The 19,654-nt window shown below is 36.3% G+C and overlaps 1 protein-coding gene across 1 annotated transcript in view; it reads left to right on the top strand.

The window, feature by feature from the left end:
• LOC133548271 (phosphorylase b kinase regulatory subunit beta-like) overlaps window positions 1-19,654 on the top strand; it is a 77,477-nt gene that overhangs the window by 15,448 nt on the left and 42,375 nt on the right. Inside the window, exons 3-4 of the mRNA XM_061893587.1 lie at window positions 11,344-11,451; window positions 15,841-15,921. Of these exons, the coding sequence (XP_061749571.1) occupies window positions 11,344-11,451; window positions 15,841-15,921 (189 nt within the window). The remainder of the gene's footprint in view (window positions 1-11,343; window positions 11,452-15,840; window positions 15,922-19,654) is intronic.

Below are 19,654 nucleotides of genomic sequence, written 5' to 3'. Positions count from 1 at the left end.
CATCAGGAGCAAGGGTGAAGTGTCTTGCTCAGGACACAACGGACGTGACGAGGTTGGTACTAGGTGGGATTTGAACCAGGGACCCCCGGGTTGCGCACGGCCACTCTCCCACTGCGCCACGCATATATATATCTATAAATGTATGTGTATGTATGTATGTATGTATATATATGTATGTTTATATATATGTGTATATGTATGTATGTAAATATATATATATATGTGTGTGTGTGTGTATATATATATATATATATATATTTATGTGTGTGTATATCGATATTTATATATGTATATATATGTATATATATATATATATATGTATATATATATGTGTGTGTGTGTATATATATGTGTATGTTTATTAATAAAAATAATTAAATACTATAAATGTATAAAAAATACTAAATGCATATTAAATAACTGAACTAAAAAATAACTACAGTAAATTAATTAACCATTAATAAATAAATATAAAACACTAAACTACATCATGAAAAATAACAAATTATTGTATAGACAGATCAAAAGTGTTACTAATAAACAAATGTAAATAAATAACCTAAAATAAATCAATAAAAAATGTATGTATACAGAGAAAAGTTTATAAATAAAAACGAATAAATAATTTAAAAAATAATTTAAAAAAATATATAAAAAAAATACAAATAACTTAGTTCGACAATAAATTAGCGCGCAATAATTGAAATAAACAAAAAAAGTAAACATTAAAATTCAGCTGATCTGCAGCTACGTTTTCCTCCCCGCTTGCTATTTTGACGTTATTTATTTTTATTATTTTTATCAACAACAAATATGTCTGAGAATGTGGTCTCTCCCGGAAGTCAAGGGGGGGGAAACAAGGAGGTCGAGTGATTCAGGAGGAGAACCACAGTCTGGCTGTGATGATGATGATGATGGAGGGATAGGAGAAACAAAGTGGGACAAAGAGACAATTATTTATGAGGAAGCATGGTGGCCACACACACACACACACACACACACACACACACACACACACACACACACACGTCTCAGGCCCGTGTTCCCCTTGTTGTATTACAGGAAGCACCTTTTGTTTTATGCAAATTTCTTCTCTAACAAGATGTAGGACACTCATGCACCTTTAAGAAGACACATTTAGCACACAAGTTACTGACACATTTAGCACACAAGTTCCTGACACATTTAGCACACAAGTTACTGACACATTTAGCACACAAGTTACTGACACATTTAGCACACAAGTTACTGACACATTTAGCACACAAGTTACTGACACATTTAGCACACAAGTTACTGACACATTTAGCACACAAGTTACTGACACATTTAGCACACAAGTTACTGACACATTTAGCACACAAGTTACTAACACATTTAGCACACAAGTTACTGACACATTTAGCACACAAGTTCCTGACACATTTAGCACACAAGTTACTGACACATTTAGCACACAAGTTCCTGACACATTTAGCACACAAGTTCCTGACACATTTAGCACACAAGTTACTGACACATTTAGCACACAAGTTACTGACACATTTAGCACACAAGTTACTGACACATTTAGCACACAAGTTACTGACACATTTAGCACACAAGTTACTGACACATTTAGCACACAAGTTACTGACACATTTAGCACACAGGTTACTGACACATTTAGCACACAAGTTACTGACACATTTAGCACACAAGTTACTGACACATTTAGCACACAAGCTACTGACACATTTAGCACACAAGTTACTGACACATTTAGCACACAAGTTACTGACACATTTAGCACACAAGTTACTGACACATTTAGCACACAAGTTACTGACACGTTTAGCACACAAGTTACTGACACATTTAGCACACAAGTTACTGACACATTTAGCACACAAGTTACTGACACATTTAGCACACAAATTACTGACACATTTAGCACACAAGTTACTGACACATTTAGCACACAAGTTACTGACACATTTAGCACACATGTTACTCACACATTTAGCACACAAATTACTGACGCATTTAGCACACAAGTTCCTGACACATTTAGCACACAAGTTCCTGACACATTTAGCACACAAGTTACTGACACATTTAGCACAAAAGTTACTGACACATTTAGCACACAAGTTACTGACACATTTAGCACACAAGTTCCTGACACATTTAGCACACAAGTTACTGACACATTTAGCACACAAGTTACTAACACATTTAGCACACAAGTTACTAACACATTTAGCACACAAGTTACTGACACATTTAGCACACAAGTTACTGACACATTTAGCACACAAGTTCCTGACACATTTAGCACACAAGTTACTGACACATTTAGCACACAAGTTACTGACACATTTAGCACACAAGTTACTGACACATTTAGCACACACGTTACTGACACATTTAGCACACAAGTTACTAACACATTTAGCACACAAGTTACTGACACATTTAGCACACAAGTTACTAACACATTTAGCACACAAGTTACTGACACATTTAGCACACAAGTTACTGACACATTTAGCACACAAGTTACTGACACATTTAGCACACAAGTTACTGACACATTTAGCACACAAGTTACTAACACATTTAGCACACAAGTTACTGACACATTTAGCACACAAGTTACTGACACATTTAGCACACAAGTTCCTGACACATTTAGCACACAAGTTCCTGACACATTTAGCACACAAGTTACTTACACATTTAGCACACAAGTTACTCACCCATTTAGCACACAAGTTACTGACACATTTAGCACACAAGTTACTGACACATTTAGCACACAAGTTACTGACACATTTAGCACACAAGTTCCTGACACATTTAGCACACAAGTTCCTGACACATTTAGCACACAAGCTACTGACACATTTAGCACACAAGTTCCTGACACATTTAGCACACAAGTTCCTGACACATTTAGCACACAAGTTCCTGACACATTTAGCACACAAGTTCCTGACACATTTAGCACACAAGTTCCTGACACATTTAGCACACAAGTTACTGACACATTTAGCACACAAGTTCCTGACACATTTAGCACACAAGTTACTGACACATTTAGCACACAAGTTACTGACACATTTAGCACACAAGTTACTGACACATTTAGCACACAAGTTACTGACACATTTAGCACACAAGTTACTGACACATTTAGCACACAAGTTCCTGACACATTTAGCACACAAGTTACTAACACATTTAGCACACAAGTTACTGACACATTTAGCACACAAGTTACTGACACATTTAGCACACAAGTTACTGACACATTTAGCACACAAGTTCCTGACACATTTAGCACACAAGTTACTAACACATTTAGCACACAAGTTACTAACACATTTAGCACACAAGTTACTGACACATTTAGCACACAAGTTACTGACACATTTAGCACACAAGTTACTGACACATTTAGCACACAAGTTACTGACACATTTAGCACACAAGTTACTGACACATTTAGCACACAAGTTACTGACACATTTAGCACACAAGTTACTGACACATTTAGCACACAAGTTACTGACACATTTAGCACACAAGTTACTGACACATTTAGCACACAAGTTCCTGACACATTTAGCACACAAGTTACTGACACATTTAGCACACAAGTTCCTGACACATTTAGCACACAAGTTACTAACACATTTAGCACACAAGTTACTGACACATTTAGCACACAAGTTCCTAACACATTTAGCACACAAGTTCCTGACACATTTAGCACACAAGTTACTAACACATTTAACACACAAGATACTGACACATTTAGCACACAAGTTACTAACACATTTAGCACACAAGTTACTGACACATTTAGCACACAAGTTACTGACACATTTAGCACACAAGTTCCTGACACATTTAGCACACAAGTTACTAACACATTTAGCACACAAGTCACTGACACATTTAGCACACAAGTCACTGACACATTTAGCACACAAGTTACTGACACATTTAGCACACAAGTTACTGACACATTTAGCACACAAGTTCCTGACACATTTAGCACACAAGTTACTAACACATTTAGCACACAAGTTACTGACCCATTTAGCACACAAGTTACTAACACATTTAGCAAACAAGCTACTAACACATTTAGCAAACAAGTTACTGACACATTTAGCACACAAGTTACTGACACATTTAGCACACAAGTTACTAACACATTTAGCACACAATTTACTGACACATATAGCACACAAGTTACTGACACATTTAGCACACAAGTTACTGACACATTTAGCACACAAGTTACTGACACATTTAGCACACAAGTTACTGACACATTTAGCACACATGTTACTGACACATTTAGCACACAAGTTACTGACACATTTAGCACACAAGTTACTGACACATTTAGCACACAAGTTACTAACACATTTAGCACAAAAGTTACTGACACATTTAGCACACAAGCTACTGACACATTTAGCACAAAAGTTACTGACACATTTAGCACACAAGCTACTGACACATTTAGCACACGTTCCTGACACATTTAGCACACAAGTTACTGACACATTTAGCACACAAGTTCCTGACACATTTAGCACACAAGTTACTGACACATTTAGCACACAAGTTACTGACACATTTAGCACACAAGTTACTGACACATTTAGCACACAAGTTACTAACACATTTAGCACACAAGTTACTGACACATTAAGCACACAAGTTACTGACACATTTAGCACACAAGTTACTGACACATTTAGCACACAAGTTACTGACACATTTAGCACACAAGTTACTAACACATTTAGCACACAAGTTACTGACACATTTAGCACACAAGTTACTGACACATTTAGCACACAAGTTCCTGACACATTTAGCACACAAGTTACTGACACATTTAGCACACAAGTTACTAACACATTTAGCACACAAGTTACTGACACATTTAGCACACAAGTTACTGACACATTTAGCACACAAGTTACTGACACATTTAGCACACAAGTTACTGACACATTTAGCACACAAGTTACTGACACATTTAGCACACAAGTTACTGACACATTTAGCACACAAGTTACTGACACATTTAGCACACAAGTTACTGACACATTTAGCACACAAGTTACTGACACATTTAGCACACAAGTTACTGACACATTTAGCACACAAGTTACTAACACATTTAGCACACAAGCTACTGACACATTTAGCACACACGTTCCTGACACATTTAGCACACAAGTTACTAACACATTTAGCACACAAGTTACTGACACATTTAGCACACAAATTACTGACACATTTAGCACACAAGTTACTGACACATTTAGCACACAAGTTACTGACACATTTAGCACACAAGTTACTGACACATTTAGCACACAAGTTACTAACACATTTAGCACACAAGTTACTGACACATTTAGCACACAGGTTACTGACACATTTAGCACACAAGTTACTGACACGTTTAGCACACATGTTACTGACACATTTAGCACACAAGTTACTGACACATTTAGCACACACGTTACTGACACGTTTAGCACACAAGTTACTGACACATTTAGCACACAAGTTACTAACACATTTAGCAAACAAGTTACTAACACATTTAGCACACAAGTTACTAACACATTAAGCACACAAGTTACTGACACATTTAGCACACAAGTTACTGACACATTTAGCACACAAGTTCCTGACACATTTAGCACACAAATTACTGACACATTTAGCACACAAGTTACTGACACATTTAGCACACAAGTTACTGACACATTTATTAGCACACAAGTTCCTGACACATTTAGCACACAAGTTACTGACACATTTAGCACACAAGTTACTGACACATTTAGCACACAAGTTACTGACACATTTAGCACACAAGTTACTGACACATTTAGCACACAAGTTACTGACACATTTAGCACACAAGTTACTGACACATTTAGCACACAAGTTACTGACACATTTAGCACACAAGTTACTGACACATTTAGCACACAAGTTACTGACACATTTAGCACACAAGTTACTAACACATTTAGCACACAAGCTACTGACACATTTAGCACACACGTTCCTGACACATTTAGCACACAAGTTACTAACACATTTAGCACACAAGTTACTGACACATTTAGCACACAAATTACTGACACATTTAGCACACAAGTTACTGACACATTTAGCACACAAGTTACTGACACATTTAGCACACAAGTTACTGACACATTTAGCACACAAGTTACTGACACATTTAGCACACAAGTTACTAACACATTTAGCACACAAGTTACTGACACATTTAGCACACAGGTTACTGACACATTTAGCACACAAGTTACTGACACGTTTAGCACACATGTTACTGACACATTTAGCACACAAGTTACTGACACATTTAGCACACACGTTACTGACACGTTTAGCACACAAGTTACTGACACATTTAGCACACAAGTTACTAACACATTTAGCAAACAAGTTACTAACACATTTAGCACACAAGTTACTAACACATTAAGCACACAAGTTACTGACACATTTAGCACACAAGTTACTGACACATTTAGCACACAAGTTCCTGACACATTTAGCACACAAATTACTGACACATTTAGCACACAAGTTACTAACACATTAAGCACACAAGTTACTGACACATTTAGCACACAAGTTACTGACACATTTAGCACACAAGTTCCTGACACATTTAGCACACAAATTACTGACACATTTAGCACACAAGTTACTGACACATTTATTAGCACACAAGTTCCTGACACATTTAGCACACAAGTTACTGACACATTTAGCACACAAGTTCCTGACACATTTAGCACACAAGTTACTGACATATTTAGCACACAAGTTACTGACACATTTAGCACACAGGTTACTGACACATTTAGCACACAAGTTCCTGACACCTTTAGCACACAAGTTCCTGACACCTTTAGCACACAAGTTACTGACACATTTAGCACACAAGTTCCTGACACATTTAGCACACAAATTACTGACACATTTAGCACACAAGTTACTGACACATTTATTAGCACACAAGTTCCTGACACATTTAGCACACAAGTTACTGACACATTTAGCACACAAGTTCCTGACACATTTAGCACACAAGTTACTGACATATTTAGCACACAAGTTACTGACACATTTAGCACACAGGTTACTGACACATTTAGCACACAAGTTCCTGACACCTTTAGCACACAAGTTCCTGACACCTTTAGCACACAAGTTACTGACACATTTAGCACACAAGTTACTGACACATTTAGCACACAAGTTACTGACACATTTAGCACACAAGTTACTGACACATTTAGCACACAAGTTACTGACACATTTAGCACACAAGTTACTGACACATTTAGCACACAAGTTACTGACACATTTAGCACACACGTTACTGACACATTTAGCACACAAGTTACTGACACATTTAGCACACAAGTTACTGACACATTTAGCACACAAGTTACTGACACATTTAGCACACAAGTTACTGACACATTTATTAGCACACAAGTTCCTGACACATTTAGCACACAAGTTACTGACACATTTAGCACACAAGTTACTGACACATTTATTAGCACACAAGTTACTGACACATTTAGCACACAAGTTACTGACACATTTAGCACACAAGTTACTGACACATTTAGCACACAAGTTCCTGACACATTTAGCACACAAGTTACTAACACATTTAGCACACAAGTTACTAACACATTTAGCACACAAGTTACTGACACATTTAGCACACAAGTTACTGACACATTTAGCACACAAGTTACTGACACATTTAGCACACAAGTTACTGACACATTTAGCACACAAGTTACTGACACATTTAGCACACAAGTTACTGACACATTTAGCACACAAGTTACTGACACATTTAGCACACAAGTTACTGACACATTTAGCACACAAGTTACTGACACATTTAGCACACAAGTTACTGACACATTTAGCACACAAGTTACTAACACATTTAGCACACAAGTTACTGACACATTAAGCACACAAGTTACTGACACATTTAGCACACAAGTTACTGACACATTTAGCACACAAGTTACTGACACATTTAGCACACAAGTTACTAACACATTTAGCACACAAGTTACTGACACATTTAGCACACAAGTTACTGACACATTTAGCACACAAGTTCCTGACACATTTAGCACACAAGTTACTGACACATTTAGCACACAAGTTACTAACACATTTAGCACACAAGTTACTGACACATTTAGCACACAAGTTACTGACACATTTAGCACACAAGTTACTGACACATTTAGCACACAAGTTACTGACACATTTAGCACACAAGTTACTGACACATTTAGCACACAAGTTACTGACACATTTAGCACACAAGTTACTGACACATTTAGCACACAAGTTACTGACACATTTAGCACACAAGTTACTGACACATTTAGCACACAAGTTACTGACACATTTAGCACACAAGTTACTAACACATTTAGCACACAAGCTACTGACACATTTAGCACACACGTTCCTGACACATTTAGCACACAAGTTACTAACACATTTAGCACACAAGTTACTGACACATTTAGCACACAAATTACTGACACATTTAGCACACAAGTTACTGACACATTTAGCACACAAGTTACTGACACATTTAGCACACAAGTTACTGACACATTTAGCACACAAGTTACTGACACATTTAGCACACAAGTTACTAACACATTTAGCACACAAGTTACTGACACATTTAGCACACAGGTTACTGACACATTTAGCACACAAGTTACTGACACGTTTAGCACACATGTTACTGACACATTTAGCACACAAGTTACTGACACATTTAGCACACACGTTACTGACACGTTTAGCACACAAGTTACTGACACATTTAGCACACAAGTTACTAACACATTTAGCAAACAAGTTACTAACACATTTAGCACACAAGTTACTAACACATTAAGCACACAAGTTACTGACACATTTAGCACACAAGTTACTGACACATTTAGCACACAAGTTCCTGACACATTTAGCACACAAATTACTGACACATTTAGCACACAAGTTACTAACACATTAAGCACACAAGTTACTGACACATTTAGCACACAAGTTACTGACACATTTAGCACACAAGTTCCTGACACATTTAGCACACAAATTACTGACACATTTAGCACACAAGTTACTGACACATTTATTAGCACACAAGTTCCTGACACATTTAGCACACAAGTTACTGACACATTTAGCACACAAGTTCCTGACACATTTAGCACACAAGTTACTGACATATTTAGCACACAAGTTACTGACACATTTAGCACACAGGTTACTGACACATTTAGCACACAAGTTCCTGACACCTTTAGCACACAAGTTCCTGACACCTTTAGCACACAAGTTACTGACACATTTAGCACACAAGTTCCTGACACATTTAGCACACAAATTACTGACACATTTAGCACACAAGTTACTGACACATTTATTAGCACACAAGTTCCTGACACATTTAGCACACAAGTTACTGACACATTTAGCACACAAGTTCCTGACACATTTAGCACACAAGTTACTGACATATTTAGCACACAAGTTACTGACACATTTAGCACACAGGTTACTGACACATTTAGCACACAAGTTCCTGACACCTTTAGCACACAAGTTCCTGACACCTTTAGCACACAAGTTACTGACACATTTAGCACACAAGTTACTGACACATTTAGCACACAAGTTACTGACACATTTAGCACACAAGTTACTGACACATTTAGCACACAAGTTACTGACACATTTAGCACACAAGTTACTGACACATTTAGCACACAAGTTACTGACACATTTAGCACACACGTTACTGACACATTTAGCACACAAGTTACTGACACATTTAGCACACAAGTTACTGACACATTTAGCACACAAGTTACTGACACATTTAGCACACAAGTTACTGACACATTTAGCACACAAGTTACTGACACATTTAGCACACAAGTTACTGACACATTTAGCACACAAGTTACTGACACATTTAGCACACAAGTTACTGACACATTTAGCACACAAGTTACTGACACATTTAGCACACAAGTTACTGACACATTTAGCACACAAGTTACTGACACATTTAGCACACAAGTTACTGACACATTTAGTACACAAACGATACAATCAGACCTGCAGCTTGTTTACTTGTGTGTGATATCATGTGCGATACATAGTGGATCTAACATAATAGTGAGAGTCCAGTCCATAGTGGATCTAACATAATAGTGAGAGTCCAGTCCATAGTGGATCTAACATAATAGTGAGAGTCCAGTCCATAGTGGATCTAACATAATAGTGAGAGTCCAGTCCATAGTGGATCTAACATAATAGTAAGAGTCCAGTCCATAGTGGATCTAACATAATAGTGAGAGTCCAGTCCATAGTGGATCTAACATAATAGTGAGAGACCAGTCCATAATGGATCTAACATAATAGTAAGAGTCCAGTCCATAGTGGATCTAACATAATAGTGAGAGTCCAGTCCATAGTGGATCTAACATAATAGTGAGAGTCCAGTCCATAGTGGATCTAACATAATAGTGAGAGTCCAGTCCATAGTGGATCTAACATAATAGTGAGAGTCCTGTCCATAGTGGATCTAACATAATAGTGAGAGTCCAGTCCATAGTGGATCAAACATAATAGTGAGAGTCCAGTCCATAGTGGATCTAACATAATAGTGAGAGTCCAGTCCATAGTGGATCTAACATAATAGTGTGAGAGTCCAGTCCATAGTGGATCTAACATAATAATGAGAGTCCAGTCCATAGTGGATTCAGCATAATAGTGAGAGTCCAGTCCATAGTGGATCTAACATGATAGTGAGAGTCCAGTCCATAGTGGATCCAACATAATAGTGGGAGTCCAGTCCATAGTGGATCTTACATGATAGTGAGAGTCCAGTCCATAGTGGATCTAACATAATAGTGAGAGTCCAGTCCATAGTGGATCTAACATAATAGTGAGAGTTCAGTCCATAGTGGATCTAACATAATAGTGAGAGTCCAGTCCATAGTGGATCTAACATAATAGTGAGCGAGTAATAAAGGTTTTTGTAGTCTATTTTTCATGGGTTGTTTAAAATCCGATCTTCTATCGCGATGAAAGAGAAACTCAGGGTTAGGTGAGGTCTAAACATTTAATAGTCCTTTATTTTTCTCAAGCTGCTGTGTTACTCGACCTGTCTGTCTTAAAAGTGTAATGTGTGGATGTTTCCAGGTGGAACAGTTCAAACAGGACCCCAGCCCCTCCAAGTGTCTCCACTCCATGTTCCACGTGGACACGGGCGATGAGATCCAGGACTACAGCCAGTATCACCACCTGCAGGTCTCCTTCCACGCCACATTCATGCAGGGGTGTCCAAACTGAGAGCCGCACACTGAAGCGTTAAAGCATTTTTTTTTTAACCCTTAGGGCTCCCTTCTAGTTTGGTCCCAAAAAGTTAACTTGAACTTTTTTGGAAATGTTGATATTTTTTCCAGTTTATTTGGTCAAGCACTCCATGTATGTCCAAGTAGCTCGGCTCCAAATTCCACATTTATAGCGTTTGAGTCCCTTTCACCTCACTTACGGCTTACGTCTGCTCCAACGTCTCACTTTTCCTTCGTGCTGGCTTCTAGAAATAGTAGTTCATCCTCAGTACATTCAGCTTCAAAAAGGTAATGTTGCAATGTTTATACGCAAAATATTCCACATAAAACATTTCAAAGTGGAATATTTGATGTGAGGTAATGGGAGCCTGATGGATCTGTACAGTGATTCATAACAACATTAATTTTGATTTATTATTATTTTTAGGGCAGTTAAAAAAATAAAAAAAAGGCTAAAATTATTACAGTTTCCAAAAAGTGTTACAAATAACTCACTCAATTTGTATTTTTTTTATTTTTTATTTTTTTCTAACTGTCTTGATCAACTACAGATCTATCCGTCAACTATACATTTGTATTATAGTTATTTTCATGTTTTGTTTTGTTTTGTTTGATTTATGCCTTTTTTTGTCATATAAAACTTTAGTTTTTTTATGGCAAACATACAACATATTCAATATTTTCTTCCAAAAATAAATAAAATGGTAATCCATCCATCCATTTTCTACCGCTTATTCCCTTTCAGGGTCGCGGGGGGCGCTGGCGCCTATCTCAGCTACAATCGGGCGGAAGGCGGGGTACACCCTGGACAAGTCGCCACCTTTTATTTTATTTTATTTTTTTTACGTTCAATTTCTAAATCTCTTGATCAACTACAGATTTATCCGTCAACTATAATTTTTTGTTATAATTATTTTTTATGTGTTTTTTTTTTTTTTTATTGTTCTCTGTCTTTGTTCTCATATAAAACTTTGTTTTATTATGGCAAACATACAAAATATTCAATATTTTTTGGAAAATTATGTAAAATGGTAATGTTGGATGCAAATTAATTGGAGCCTTAAAAAGGTCAATGATTCATAACAACATTGATTTTGATTTATTATTATTTTTGGGGCAGATAGTTAAAAAAACAAAGGGAAAAAACAATACTAAAATTATTACAGATTCCAAAAGGCCTGACTCTTAAGTGTTAAAAATAAGTCACAGAATTGTTTTTTTATTTTTAATTTCTACATCTCTTGATCAACTACAGATGTATCCGTAGTTTAGTATAGTTATTTTCATGTGTATTTTTTTGTTTGTTCTCTGTCTTTTTTGTCATGTAAAACTTTGTTTTGTTTTTAATGCAAACATACAAAATATTCAACATTTTCTTCCAAAAATAAATAAAATGGTGATATTTGCTGCAAAGTAATTGGAGCCTTAAAAAGGTCAATAATTCATAACATTTATTTTGATTCAATATTATTTTATTCAGGCAATGACAGTAATAAAAAAAAAAAAACAGTAAATTTATTGGGGGATCCATAAAGGTCCCACTCATAAAAGCGTTAAAAAAAATATATATATATTATTATTATTATTATTTTTTAAACTCTACATGAACGTCAGGTCTCTGTCATTAAAAAAATATATATAAACTTTGAGATTTTTTTGTTTGTTTTGTGCATTTTTTGCCAAACTTTTTTTCATAGCAAACACAAAATATGCGTATTTAATTTCCCCCCCAAAAAACATTTCAAAGAGTAATATTTGATGTGAAGTAATTGTAGCATTTAATACGTCAATAATTCATAAAATCTATTTTGATTTATTAATATATTTTGGGCACACATTTTTATAAAAAAAAAACACTAAAATTATTACAGATTCCAAAAGGGACAACTCATAAGTGTTAAAAATAAGTCACACAATTATTTAATTTATTTTTTTAATTTCAATTTCTAAATCTTTTGATCAACACAAGATCTGTCCGTCAACTATACATTTTTATTATAATTATTTTTATGTTGTTGTTTTTTTTTGCTTGTTCTATGCCTTTTTTGTCATATAAAACTTTGCTTTTTTATGGCAAACAAACGAAATATTTAATATTTTCCTCCAAAATTAAATTAAATGGTAATATTTCCTGCAAATTAATTGGAGCCTTAAAAAGGTTAATGATTCATAACAACATTGATTTTGATTTATTATTATTTTTTGGGGGCGGACGGTTAAAAAAAAAAGACACAAATTATTACAGATTCCAAAAGTGTTAAAAATAGGTCACACAATTTGTTTTCTTTTTTTATTTCTACAGATCTTGATCAACTACAGATCTGTCCGTCAATTATACAATTTTATTATTAGTATGTTTGTTTATTTATTTTTTTATTTGTTCTCTGCCTTTTTTGTCATATATAACTTTGTTTTTTTTAATGCAAACATAAAAAATATTAATATTTTCTTCCAAAAATAAATAAAATGGTAATATTTGCTGCAAAGTAATTGGAGTTTTAAAAAGGTCAATAATTCATAACATTGATTAGGATTTAATATTGTTTTTCAGTCAATGACAGTTAAAAAAAAAAACTGTAAAATTATTGGGGATCCATAAGGGTCTCACTCATAAAAGTGTTAACAAAAAATAATTAATACAATATTTATTTAAAACTCTACATGAACTTCAGGTCTCTCTTTCAATTAAAAAATATATAAACGTTGATATTTTTTGTTGGTTTTGTGCACTTTTTGTCAAACAAAATGTTGTTTTTTCATAGCAAACACAAATTATGCGTATTTAATTTCCCCCCAAAACACATTTCAAAGAGTAATATTTGATGTGAAGTAATTGTAGTATTTAATAGGTTAATAATTCATAAAATCTATTTTGATTTATTAATATATTTTGGGCACACATTTTTATTAAAAAAACACTAAAATTATTACAGATTCCAAAAGGGACAACTCATAAGTGTTAAAAATAAGTCACACAATTATTGTATTTATTTTATTAATTTCAATTTCTAAATCTTTTGATCAACACAAGATCTGTCCGTCAACTATACATTTTTATTATAATTTTTATGTTGTTTTTTTTTTTGCTTGTTCTATGCCTTTTTTGTCATATAAAACTTTGCTTTTTTATGGCAAACATACGAAATATTTAATATTTTCCTCCAAAATTAAATAAAATGGTAATATTTCCTGCAAAGTAATTGGAGCCTTAAAAAGGTCAATAATTCATAACAACATGGATTTTGATTTATTATTATTTTTTTGGGGCGGAGGGTTAAAAAAAAGACAGAAATGATTACAGATTCCAAGTGTTAATAAGTCACACAATTTTTTTAAATTTTTTATTTCTACGTCTCTTGATCAACTACAGATTTATCCGTCAACTATACATTTTTATTATAAGTATTTTAATTTGTTTTTAATTTGTTCTCTGCCTTTTTTGTCATATATAATATAATGCAAACATAAAAAATATTAAATATTTTCTTCAAAATATAAATAAATGGTAATATTTGCTGCAAAATAATTGGAATTTTAAAAAGGTCAATAATTCATAACATTGATTGAATTCAATATTTTTTTCAGTCAATGACAGTTAAAAAAAAAAAAAAAGTAAAATTATTGGGGATCCATAAGTGTCTCACTCATAAAAGTGTTAACAAAAAATAATTCATATAATATTTATTTAAAACTCTACATGAACTCTCTGTGAAGTGAATCATATTTATATAGCGCTTTTTCTCTAGTGACTCAAAGCGCTTTTACATAGTGAAAACCAATACCTAAATTACATTCAAAGCAGTGTGGGTGGCACTGGGAGCAGGTGGGTAAAGTGTCTTGCCCAAGGACACTACGGCAGTGGCTAGGATTGGCGAAACCGGGAATCGAACCTGCAACCCTCAAGTTGCTGGCACGGCCACTCTACCAACCGAGCTATACCGCCCCTCTATACTGCCCCTCTGTCAATAAAAAAACATACAAACATTGATATTTCTTGATGATTTGTGCACTTTTTGTCAAACTAAATGTTTTTTCATGGCAAACACCAAATATGCATATTTAATTTCCCCCCCAAAAACATTTCAAAGAGTAATATTTGATGTGAAGTAATTGTAGAATTTAATAGGTCAATAATTCATAACAACATTGATTTTGATTCATTATTATTTTTCAGTTTTAAAGGGAAAAAACAGCAACATTTTATCTTGTTCTGGTGACATTTCACCTCTTTTTATCTTTTATTGCACATTTAAAAAGAGCGTGCGGTCTGACTTGGGACATCTCTTACTTTCCTTGCTTCCTGTCCTCCGCTACAAACGACTTGTCTTCCTTCTGCCGTCTGCAGATCGACGCCGTGTCTCTGTTCCTGCTCTACCTGGTGGAGATGATCTGCTCGGGCCTGCAGATCATCTACAACACCGACGAGGTAAACAAACACGTGCAGCCATCTTGTGTTTGTGTGCTGCTTCATCCTCATCAATCACAGGCTTGCAGATGACACATTTGAGAGCAAAATAGCCCAATTTGTTGCTGCCGTGCCAGGAAATGACCTCAATTTTATCCAAAGTTCCATTTGAGTTTGTTCCGAAATGTAAAAAATGGCCTCTCATCTCTCATCTCTGCACCGTGCAACAATAGGAACTGACTTCTTCCAAGTTTAAGTGCGGTCACGACAAAAGGTTGGATTAATTGAGGTCATTTATTCATATATAAATGAATAAATGATAAATAAAATATATTCGCGAATAATAATTAACTTAGAATTTCATGGCTGCAACACGTGCCTAAGTAGTTGGGAAAGGGCATGTTCACCACTGTGTTACATCACCTTTTCTTTGAACAACACTCAATAAACGTTTGGGAACTGAGGAAACTAATTGTTGAAATACATTTTGGTACCGGTACCAAAATATTAGTATCGGGACAACCCTAGTAGAGATACAGGATATAGATGTAGATAGTACAAACCCCGTTTCCATATGAGTTGGGAAATTGTGTTAGATGTAAATATAAACAGAATGCAATGATTTGCAAATCCTTTTCAAGCCATATTCAGTTGAATATGCTACAAAGACAACATATTTAATGTTCAAACTCATAAACTTGATTTTCATTTTTTGCAAATAATAAATAACTTAGAATTTCATGGCTGCAACACGTGCCAAAGTAGTTGGGAAAGGGCATGTTCACCACTGTGTTACATCACCTTTTCTTTGAACAACACTCAATAAACGTTTGGGAACTGAGGAAACTAATTGTTGAAGCTTTGAAAGTGGAATTCTTTCCCATTCTTGTTTTATGTAGAGCTTCAGTCCTTCAACAGTCCGGGGTCTCCGCTGTCCTATTTTACGCTTCATAAACATTTCCCATGGGAGACAGGTCTGGACTGCAGGCGGGCCAAGAAAGTACCCGCACTCTTGTTTTACAAAGCCACACTGTTGTACCACGTGGCTTGGCATTGTCTTGCTGAAATAAGCAGGGGCGTCCATTAAAAAGATGGCAGCATATGTTGTTCCAAAACCTGTATGTACCTTTCAGCATTAATGGTGCCTTCACAGATGTGTAAGTTACCCATGCCTTGGGCACTAATGCACCCCCATACCATCACACATGCTGGCTTTTACACTTTGCTTCCATAACAGTCTGGATGGTTCGCTTCCCCTTTGGTCCGGATGACACCGTGTCGAATATTTCCAAAAACAATTTGAAATGTGGACTCGTCAGACCACAGAACACTTTTCCACTTTGCATCAGTCCATCTTAGATGATCTCGGGCCCAGAGAAGCCGGCGGCGTTTCTGGATGTTGTTGATAAATGGCTTTCGCTTTGCATAGTAGAGCTTTAACTTGCACTTACAGATGTAGCGACCAACTGTATTTAGTGACAGTGGTTTTATGAAGTGTTCCTGAGCTCATGTGGTGATATCCTTCAGAGATTGTTTTGGTTCTAGACCTGAGGTGGTACTTGGTCTGAGGTGGTACTAGTTCTGAGGTGGTACTAGAACTGAGATGGTACTATTGCTAAGGTAGTTCTAGACCTGAGGTGGTACTAGGTCTGAGGTGGTACTAGATCTGAGGTGGTTCTAGACCTGAGGTGGTTATAGACCTGAGGTGGTACTAGGACTGAGGTGGTACTAGATCTGAGTTGGTACTAGTGCTGTGGTGGTTCTAGACCTGAGGTGGTTATAGACCTGAGGTGGTACTAGATCTGAGGTGGTACCAGATCTGAGGTGGTACTAGGTCTGAGGTGGTACTAGTTCTGAGGTGGTACTAGACCTGAGGTGGTACTAGTTCTGAGGTGGTACTAGGTCTGAGATGGTACTAGGTCTGAGATGGTACTAGTTCTGAGGTGGTAGTAGTCCTGAGATGGTACTAGGTCTGAGATGGTACTAGTTCTGAGGTGGTAGTAGTCCTGAGGTGGTACTAGGTCTGAGATGGTACTAGTTCTGAGATGGTACTAGTCCTGAGGTGGTACTAGGTCTGAGATGGTACTAGTTCTGAGATGGTACTAGTTCTGAGGTGGTACTAGATCTGAGGTGGTACTAGTCCTGAGGTGGTACTAGTCCTGAGGTGGTACTAGTTCTGAGGTGGTACTAGATCTGAGGTGGTACTAGGTCTGAAGTGGTACTAGATCTGAGGTGGTACTAGTCCTGAGGTGGTACTAGGTCTGAGGTGGTACTAGTCCTGAGGTGGTACTAGGTCTGAGATGGTACTAGTTCTGAGGTGGTAGTAGTCCTGAGGTGGTACTAGGTCTGAGATGGTACTAGTTCTGAGATGGTACTAGTCCTGCGGTGGTACTAGGTCTGAGATGGTACTAGTCCTGAGATGGTACTAGGTCTGAGATGGTACTAGTCCTGAGATGGTACTAGGTCTGAGGTGGTACTAGATCTGAGGTGGTACTAGTCCTGAGGTGGTACTAGGTCTGAGATGGTACTAGTTCTGAGGTGGTACTAGATCTGAGGTGGTACTAGTCCTGAGGTGGTACTAGGTGAAGTACTGCTGAGTCATGTGTAGTATGTATGTGTTGCAGACACAAATATGAACAGTTTGAGTTGGAATTGAAACATTATTTACATCTTTTCCAATCATTTTCTCATCTCAACTTTCCTCCCGCATGTCAAAAAGCCAATCATGTTTCCTCCTGCAGGATCTTCTTCTTGCATTTCTCATGTGGACTGTGAACACTCTATATATATATATATATGTATATATGTGTATATATATATATATTTGCAGCAATTTCAACATACACAGCATAAGAAATATACAGAATGTGATCAACACTAAAGAAAAGTACACATGGAGAGAAGCAGACACAGGAATTAGTTGCTGGAGATGATGTAGGAAGGAGTTTGGAGGAAACCAATCTTCGATTTTTCAGGAAGTGTCATGTCCACTATCATGTTGTGTCATTTCCACTATCATGTCCAGTGTTATGTCCAGTATCATTTCCACTATCATGTTCACTATCATGTCAGGCATCTTGTCCACTATCATGCCCACTATCATTTTGGTGTCATGTCCACTGTCATGGCCAGTATCATGTCTAGTATCATGTCCAAGGTCATGCCCAGTATCATGTCCAGTATCATGTCTACTATCCTGTCCTGTGTCATGCCCACTATCATGTCTAGTATCATGTCCACTAACATGTCCAAGGTCATGTCCAGTGTCATGTCCAGTGTCATGTCCAGTATCATGTCCAGCATCATGTCTACTATCATGTCCTGTGTCATGCCCACTATCATGTCCAGTGTCATGTCCAAGGTCATGTCCAGTATCGTGTCCACCATCATGTCCAGTATCATGGCCACTGTCATGCCCACTATCATATCCATTATCATGTCCAGTATCATGTACACCATCATATCTACTAAAATGTCCACTATCATGTCCAGTATCATGTCCACCATCATGTCTACTATAATGTCCAGTATCATGTCCACCATCATGTCTACTATAATGTCCAGTATCATGTCCACTAACATGGCCAAGGTCATCCCCATTTTCATGTCCAGTATCATGTCAAGTATCATGTCAAGTATCATGTCTAGTATCATGTCCAGTATAATGTCCAGTATCATGTCCACCATCATATCTACTATAATGTCCAGTATCATGTCCACCATCATGTCTACTATAATGTCCAGTATCATGTCC

This window comes from Nerophis ophidion, linkage group LG02, assembly GCF_033978795.1.
Source record: "Nerophis ophidion isolate RoL-2023_Sa linkage group LG02, RoL_Noph_v1.0, whole genome shotgun sequence".
NCBI lineage: Eukaryota > Metazoa > Chordata > Actinopteri > Syngnathiformes > Syngnathidae > Nerophis > Nerophis ophidion.
The sequence above is the reverse complement of the archived record's forward strand: the minus strand, read 5'-3'. Positions and strand labels throughout refer to the sequence as shown.